General features: G+C 44.3%; 1 protein-coding gene across 1 annotated transcript in view; it reads left to right on the top strand.

The window, feature by feature from the left end:
- tpte (transmembrane phosphatase with tensin homology) overlaps positions 1–6,702 on the top strand; it is a 43,262-nt gene extending 36,560 nt beyond the window's left edge. The window contains 4 exon segments of the mRNA XM_070439231.1: positions 4,277–4,374; positions 4,455–4,550; positions 4,935–5,005; positions 5,142–6,702. Of these exon segments, the coding sequence (XP_070295332.1) occupies positions 4,277–4,374; positions 4,455–4,550; positions 4,935–5,005; positions 5,142–5,244 (368 nt within the window). The 3' untranslated portion in view covers positions 5,245–6,702.
- The last annotated feature ends 2,564 nt before the right edge of the window (positions 6,703–9,266 follow it).

Genomic DNA, 9,266 nt, shown 5'->3' with positions numbered 1-9,266 from the left:
CTTTTAAGGGTGGAGACGTGAGCCCCAGGGGGAAGAGGACAGGGGAACCAGAGTCAGAAAAAGGAACACACCAGGGAAAACAAAAAGAAGGCTGGGGAAGACACCTTCACAGCATGGATCTTTTTTCTTTGTTGTTTTTTGTTATCGATTTGCCTTTAACAGAGTGAATGGATGACTCGACCCCAGAAAGAACTGCCACACTCCTAGTAAGAGGACTGTGACCCAGAAAGACCTCAGCTCTTAGGACTGACCCAGAGAAGACTCTCACAGCTCTTAGAGCACTGACCCAGAACAAAGACACTCCAACAGATCCTTATAGAGACGACCCAGAAAAGACTCCCCCACAGCTCTTAGTAGATAAAAAAGTCAGAGGATAAGAACTTCGACCCAAGAAGAACTCACAGCTCTTAGAGGACCCTGACCAAAGAAAGACAACAAACTCACAGATCTTAGAGACTGACCCAGAAAGACACTCACAGAGCTTAGAGACCGACCAGAAAGACACTCACAGATCTTAGAGACTGACCCAGAAAGACTCAAAGCTCTTAGAGACTGACCCAGAAAGACTCAAAGCTCTTAGAGACTGACCCAGAAAGACTCACCGCTCTTAGAGACTGACCCAGAAAGACTCACCGCTCTTAGGACTGACCCAGAAAGACTCACAGCTCTTAGACTGACCCAGAAAGACTCACAGCTCTTAGAGACTTGACCCAGAAAGACTCACAGCTCTTAGGACCGACCCAGAAAGACTCACAGCTCCTTAGAGACTGACCCAGAAAGACTCACAGCTCTTAGAGACTGACCCAGAAAGACTCACAGCTCTTAGAGACTGACCCAGAAAGACTCACAGCTCGTAGAGACTGACCCAGAAAGACTCACAGCTCGTAGAGACTGACCCAGAAAGACTCACCGCTCGTAGAGACTGACCCAGAAAGACTCACCGCTCTTAGAGACTGACCCAGAAAGACTCACAGCTCTTAGAGACTGACCCAGAAAGACTCACAGCTCTTAGAGACTGACCCAGAAAGACTCACCGCTCTTAGAGACTGACCCAGAAAGACTCACCGCTCTTAGAGACTGACCCAGAAAGACTCCCGCTCTTAGACTGACCCAGAAAGACTCCACAGCTCTTAGAGACTGACCCAGAAAGACACTCACAGATCTTTAGAGACCGACCCAGAAAGACTCACAGCTCTTAGAGACTGACCCAGAAAGACTCACAGCTCTTAGAGACTGACCCAGAAAGACTCACCGCTCTTAGAGACTGACCCAGAAAGACCCACAGCTCTTAGGACTGACCCAGAAAGATCACAGCTCTTAGACTGACCCAGAAAGACTCACAGCTCTTAGAGACTGACCCAGAAAGACACTCACAGATCTTAGAGACCGATCCAGAAAGACTCACAGCTCTTAGAGACCGACCCAGAAAGACTCACAGCTCTTAGAGACTGACCAAAAGACCACCGCTCTTAGAGACTGACCAGAAAGACTCACCGCTCTAGAGACTGACCCAGAAAGACTCACAGCTCTTAGAGACTGACCCAGAAAGACTCACAGCTCTTAGAGACTGACCCAAAAGACTCACAGCTCTTAGAGAGCTGACCCAGAAAGCTCACAGCTCTTAGGACTGACCCAGAAAGACTCACAGCTCTTAGAGACTGACCCAGAAAGAACTCACAGATCTTAGAGACTGACCCAGAAAGACACTCACAGATCTTAGAGACCGACCCAGAAAGACCACTCACAGATCTTAGAGCCGACCCAGAAAGACACTCACAGTCTTAGAGACCGACCCAGAAAGACACTCACAGATCTTAGAGACTGACCCAGAAAGACTCACAGCTCTTAGAGACTGACCCAGGAAAGACACTCACAGTCTTAGAGACTGACCCAGAAAGACACTCACAGATCTTAGAGACCGACCCAGAAAGACACTCACAGATCTTAGAGACCGACCCAGAAAGACACTCACAGATCTTAGACTGACCCAGAAAGACTCACAGCTCTTAGAGTGACCAGAAAGACTCACCGCTCTTAGAGACTGACCCAGAAAGACTCACCGCTCATTAGAGACTGACCCCGAAAGACTCACAGCTCTTAAGACTGACCCAGAAAGACTCACAGCTCTTAGAGACTGACCAAAAAGACTCCATATCTTAGAGACTGACCCAGAAAGACACTCACAGATCTTTAGAGACCGACCCAGAAAGACACTCACAGATCTTTAGAGACCGACCCAGAAAGACACTCACAGTCTTAGAGATCGACCCAGAAGAACTCACAGCTCTTAGAGACGACCCAGAAAGACACTCACAGATCTTAGAGACTGACCCAGAAAGACACTCACAATCTTAGAGACTGACCCAGAAAGACACTCACAGTCTAGAGAGAGACCAGAAAGACACTCACAGATCTTGAGACTGACCCAGAAAGACTCACAGCTCTTAGAGACTGACCCGAAAGACTCACCGCTCTTAGAGACTGACCCAGAAAGACTCACCGCTCTTAGAGACTGACCCAGAAAGACTCCACCGCTCTTAGAGACTGACCCGAAAGACTCACAGCTCTTAGAGGACTGACCCAGCAAAGACTCACAGCTCTTAGAGACTGACCCAGAAAGACTCACAGCTCTTAGAGACTGACCCCGAAAGACTCACAGCTCTTAGAGACTGACCCGAAGACTACAGCTCTTAAGAGACCAGAAAGACTCACAGCTGTAATTGCTGCCAAAGGTGATTCTAACATATATTGACTCAGAGGGTTGAATACTAATCTAATCAAGATATACTAGTGTTTTAGTTTTCATTACATTTGTACAAATCATGGAATTTGCCTTCCACTTTGACATTAGAGTATATTGTTAAATGTAATAATCCCACTTTGTAACATAATGTGTAAAAAGTCAAGCGGTGTGAATACCTTCTGAAGGCTTTGTAGTAGCTAGCTAGGTTAACACGTGTCATAGATGGCCTGCTCGGACGAGACGTGACCCACTAGCCTGGCTAGCTAGCTAATCAAACCGGCAATGCTCTAAAATTACCATAGCATATGCCACTACAGTTTCATTAAACAGAACTGTATAGCTACCGTATGTCCATTCTTACCTTGATCATCATTTTGCTACTCTTTGGCCATATTCCATATTTTTTCATTTAAAATCATGCGTATCCATGTGCCAGGCAATGTTGTTCTGCCTCAGGACCACCTGGCCGGATGACTCCTTGCTGTCCCCAGTCCATCTGCTGTTGCTGCTGCTCCAGTTTCAACTGTTCTGCCTGCGCCTATGGAACCCTGACCTGTTCACCGGACGTGCTACCTGTCCCAGACCTGCTGTTTTCAACTCTCTAGAGACCGCAGGAGCGGTAGAGACACTCTTAATGATTGGCTATGAAAAGCCAACTGACATTTATTCCTGAGGTGCTGACCTGTTGCACCCTCAACAACCACTGTGATGATTATTATTTGACCCTGCTGGTCATCTATGAACATATGAATTTCTTGGTCATGTTCTGTTATAATCTCCACCTGGCACAGCCAGAAGAGGACTGGCCACCCCTCATAGCCTGGTTCCTCTTTAGGTTTCTTCCTAGGTTTTGGCCTTTCTAGGGAGTTTTTCCTAGCCACCGTGCTTCTACACCTGCATTGTTTGCTGTTTGGGGTTTTAGGCTGGGTTTCTGTACAGCACTTTGTGACATCAGCCGATGTACGAAGGGCTATATAAATACATTTGATTGATTCTGTACTAGTGTGGCTGTTGACTTATGTTGCAGCATCTTAACCTCATTTTTGTCCTCGCATTCTGGCAATGGTGTAATTGATAAACAACTTATTGAACTGCAAACGGCGGGTGATGAGACCACACTTTAGTCTGCCATTGACAGCCATGTTCTTTTTATGCCATTTTCCAAATAGTTATAATTTCACTGACTTTCAAAAGGCCACTCTAATAACGTTTGGTGGCAGGACGTGTGCTATTTTCACCCCTGCTGCAACACAAGACAAGCTATTAACCCTATTAGAATGACAGATTGTTGAATGAGAATCCTTTCCCCCCCTCTGTGTTCTAGGTGTGGGTAAAGGGAACGGTAGTGAGAATCCTTTCCCCCCTCTGTGTTCTAGGTGTGGGTAAAGGGAACGGTAGTGAGAATCCTTTCCCCCCCTCTGTGTTCTAGGTGTGGGTAAAGGGAACCGTAGTGAGAATCCTTTCCCCCCTCTGTGTTCTAGGTGTGGGTAAAGGGAACSGTAGTGAGAATCCTTTCCCCCCTCTGTGTTCTAGGTGTGGGTAAAGGGAACGGTAGTGACTTGAAGGTGAAGATCATTGTAAAGAAGAAGCTGGTGTTCCTGTGTGTCTGTGCCAAACAAGAAAACTGCACGGTGAGGCACACACACACTGATTGGTTGATTGATATATTGATCTGTCCCAGGTGTTTTCCTCATGTATTGATCTGTCCCAGGTGTTTCCTGATGCTGGTAACAACTCGGTGGTGATCAGCCTGCAGGAGGGGCCTGTTGTCAACGGTGACGTCAAGATAATGTTTGAGTCCTCTGCTGTGAGTACCTGTGGATGGGGGGGAAGAATTTAGACGTGACACAAGAGTACCTGTTTTCAGGGGAATACTTTAGACGTAACACAACTAACTGGAGCTTGTATTTGGGGGAAGAATTTAGATGTGACACGAGTACCTGTTTTCAGGGGAATACTTTAGACGTAACACAACTAACTGGAGCTTGTATTTGGGGGAAGATTTTAAACGTAACACAACTGATGGAAGCTGCTATTAAGGAGAACATTTTAAAAGTCATTGGAAGCTGGTGTTAAGGAACCTATTTAAAATGTAACACAGATACAATTCACTCTCTCATAGCCCTTTTGGTGGGAGTTTTATCTTCAGTATATTGGCTTCTAATACTGCTTCCTTTATCTTCCTCTCCAGGGTCTCCCTAAAGGATATGAAGACTGTCCTTTCTACTTCTGGTTCAACACCTCCTTTATAGAGAACAACAGGTATGGCTGTCTGCTCCATCTGTGGGAATGAGCCCTAATACGGCAACGACACAAGGTCGTTTCTAATGCTGCTGTACTTCAGTCTTTTAAAACCCTGTGTGTAATGCCTTGTTCTCTGTCCTGTACCCCCTCCCAGACTGGTCCTGTCTAGAGAAGAACTGGACAACCCCCACAAAGCCAAGACCTGGGATCTCTACAAGGAGGACTTTGGAGTCACCCTGTCTTTCTCTGAACCATGACCTTTGACCTTTTAACCCCTGTCCAACTCTGAGCCCTTATCCCTGATAACAAACCTGTCTGTGTACCAAATAGCACTTTATATAGTGCACTGTCAGACCAGAGCCCCCATGGGGCCTGTATAAAGCTAAAGTACTGTATAGAGAATAGGGTACCATTTTGAGATTCATGCCTTCTCTGACCTCTGACCCCTTGATAGTCCTGTCAGACCAAAGGGTCTGCACCTCCTGAACTAGCCAAAAAGACACTCCACTACCAGAAATGACTGGCTATGTCCCAATCATCTATCCTTTCTCCTAGTGTGCACTCGTTCACTTCCTTCATTTGATAAGAAAAATGTACTGGTAGAATACATATGGTAGAAACTCCCACCAATCCAACTCGGGGAAGCAGCGAAGGTGTGTACACCTTTTAGGAGAAAGGCGATTTATTATTGGGACAAAGTCCCCGGTGTCTGTTTGCACTGAGCCATTAGACCTGTATTAGGTTACCATTAGACCTGTATTAATTTATCATTAGACCGTTATTAGTTTACCATTTAGTCCACTGAGCCATTAGACCTGTATTAGTTTATCATTAGACCTGTATTAGTTTACCATTAGTCCTCTGTGGTCATTAGACCGTTATTAGTTTARCATTAGTCCTCTGTGGTCATTAGACCGTTATTAGTTTACCATTAGTCCTCTGTGGTCATTAGACCGTATTAGTTTATCATTAGTCCTCTGTGGTCATTAGACCGTTATTAGTTTACCATTAGTCCTCTGTGGTCATTAGACCGTATTAGTTTACCATTAGTCCTCTGTGGTCATTAGACCGTTATTAGTTTATCATTAGTCCTCTGTGGTCAAATCTGTGGATTTCCTTTTTTACATTTTATACGTTTCTGTAAAAAAAAAAGGGATCATTTGGATGTGAGGGATGTTCATTACTAAAACCTTAAAGATGATTGTTGTGGAGACCTTGGCAGATTTATGGGCCAGTTTCCCGGACATAGATTAAGCCTAGTCCTGGACTAAACAGATATTTAAATTGAACGTTTCTTTTTTTTWGTCCAGGACTAGGATAATCTGAAACCAGGCTTATAAATGTAATTTTGAATTTTCTAAGCTAATTTTCTCCTGTCAATCCAAAGGGGTATACTACAGAGCAAGATCTATAAATTAGCAAACTAAACTTAAATATTTTTGAAATAACTTTGTATTTTTGTATATTAAGGATAAACTTGAAATAGGCATGGTCGAATTGACTCAACAACCAAAAACACATTTCTGAGTTTAACTTTCTTAATGAATCAGAACATCAATAGATATTTCTTGTTTATCAGTTAGCTGGCTAACTTGTTGATCCTGCATTGTAGCAGAGCCCTCCTGATAGTTACTGGGCTGTAGGAGAGGAAGACTGGGGTTCTATTTCACTAAAATATCAGTGTATTCCAACTTAAAATAAACATTTCCATTTGTCATGTTGTGTTTTTTTTCTTCATATTTTACTCAAATTATACATTATACTGGTACATATTGTAGATGACAAAGGTTTTAAGGGCCAGATTCAATCCGTTTGACTTTTGTCGGCACGTTTTAAAGGCTATGTTCCCGCGTTCACAGACCACATTCGCGGTAAACGCAGCATATGTCGGCTCAATGGGAAACGTCAATCTCGCTATAACCACGATCTTCCACGGGTCCAGATTGAATCTAGGCTTAACTTTTAATGCAGTCTAGTCTTCATGAGTGTAATGATACCTTATTTTTAAGTTTACTGTCAATGTCCAGTCTCAACAGGCATGGTAATGAATTGTACATGTTGTCATTTCTGTAATATAAAGACTTGATGATCAGTAATGACTATACAACTAGAATTATACCCGTCGCACAACTTTACAAAACTCAGATTCTTCGGTTGAAGGGTTCTCTTTGTAAATGCATTCCCATGACAACAGACAGGAAGGAAGTAGTGTGTCTCGTGACAAGGGCGACGAATGATGACGTCATAGGGCCCTGGTCAAATGGCTTCCTATTCCCTTCATAGTGCCACAGGGCCCTGGTCAAATGGCTTCCTATTCCCTTCACAGGCTGGTCAATGGGCGTTCACTATTCCCTTCACAGGGGCCCTTGTCAAATGGCTTCCTATTCCCTTCATAGTGCCACAGGGCCCTGGTCAAATGGCTTCCTATTCCCTTCATAGTGCCACAGGGCCCTGGTCAAATTGCTTCCTATCCTGGACCTCTTTAAAGTCACATAGATCACATCGTTACACTCTTTGTTTACAAAGCCCTGCTCCACAAGCTTCTGACGTACCAGACGTCACTGTTAACAACCCCATAGTGGCGTATGCATGTACAGTTGAAGTCGGAAGTTTACATACACCTTAGCCAAATACATTTAAACTGACAGATTGGCTGATACATTGGCCTGATGATGACTGATAGATTTGTCTGATGATGACTGACAGGTTGGTCTGATTATGACTGATAGATTTTTGAAAAAGCTCATGAGTGAGCTTTGCTTTGCCATAATTTGTGACGAGCTAGCGCTAGATAGCATTAGCAAAGATTTGCAGAAGGTCAAAACAATTTGCCCACAGTTAGCTAGCTGGTAGGTACGGATATGGGGGAGGTGGCGGGGGGGGCGTTAGTACCATGTCAAATACAAATTTTATTAGTCATATGCGCCGAATACAACAGGTGTAGTAGACCTTACAGTGAAATGCTGAATACAACAGGTGTAGTAGACCTTACAGTGAAATGCTGAATACAACAGGTGTAGTAGACCTTACAGTGAAATGCTGAATACAACAGGTGTAGTAGACCTCACAGTGAAATCCTGAATACAACAGGTGTACTAGACCTCACAGTGAAATGCTGAATACAACAGGTGTAGTAGACCTCACAGTGAAATCCTGAATACAACAGGTGTAGTAGACCTCACAGTGAAATGCTGAATACAACAGGTGTACTAGACCTCACAGTGAAATGCTTACTTACGAGCCCCTAACCAACAATGCAGTTTCAAAAAATACAGACAAGAATATGAGATGAAAGTAACAAGTAATGAAAGAGCAGCAGTAAAATAACAATAGCAAGACTGTACACAGGGGGGTACCGATACAGAGACAATGTGCGGGGGCACCGGTTAGTTGAGGTAATTGAGGTAATATGTACATGTGGGTAGAGTTAAGTGACTATGTATAGATGACAACAACAGAGTAGCATCGGTGTGGCAATGCAAATAGTCTGGGTAGCCATTTGATTAGATGTTCAGGAGTCTTATGGCTTGGGAGGGTAGAAGCTGTTTAGAAGCCTCTCGGACCTAGACTTGGCACTCCGGTACCACTTGCCGTGCGGTAGCAGAGAGAACAGTCTATGACTAGGGTGGCTGGAGTCTTTGACAATTTTTAGGGCCTTCCTCTGACACCGCCTGGTATAGAGGTCCTGGCTGTCAGGAAGCTTGGGATGGCAGGAAGCTTGGCCCCAGTGATGTACTGAGRCGTACGCACTACCCTCTGTAGTGCCTTGCGGTCGGAGGCCTAGCAATTGCCGTACCAGGCAGTGATGCAACCGGTCAGGATGCTCTCGATGGTGCAGCTGTAGAACCTTCTGAGGACCCATGCCAGCTTTAGCTTTAAAACTTGCTCTCCGCCTCATGGCAAAATGTGTAGAATAGCAGGAAATGAGCTGAGATTCTTTAATGTCGGAACAATCAAAATTATATGACAAAATATTTGTTTGGGGAGCTCTATGCCTGGAAATGCCCTTGTCCAGAGCAAAGGATCCCAATTTCAAACTCTCAAAAAGTGTTAAAAATGGGGGGGGGAAACAGGTGATAATGGATATTAACTGAAACATTCTCATGTAGTTTCTTGCAATAGCCCCGGGACTTCAAAACTTCAAATAATATTTCTCAAAACTGTGTCCGTAGATTTGGTGAACTCTATCAGATTAATCTAAAATTAAAATCAGGAATGAACAGGGACAGCTATACCACAAGGACCCCTTATTCATGGTCTGGAWAGTTCTCCATTTTTC

This window comes from Salvelinus sp. IW2-2015, unplaced genomic scaffold, assembly GCF_002910315.2.
Source record: "Salvelinus sp. IW2-2015 unplaced genomic scaffold, ASM291031v2 Un_scaffold1501, whole genome shotgun sequence".
In the NCBI taxonomy this organism is placed as follows: domain Eukaryota; kingdom Metazoa; phylum Chordata; class Actinopteri; order Salmoniformes; family Salmonidae; genus Salvelinus; species Salvelinus sp. IW2-2015.
Note: the sequence above shows the minus strand (reverse complement) of the source record. Positions and strands in the feature narration are given on the sequence as shown.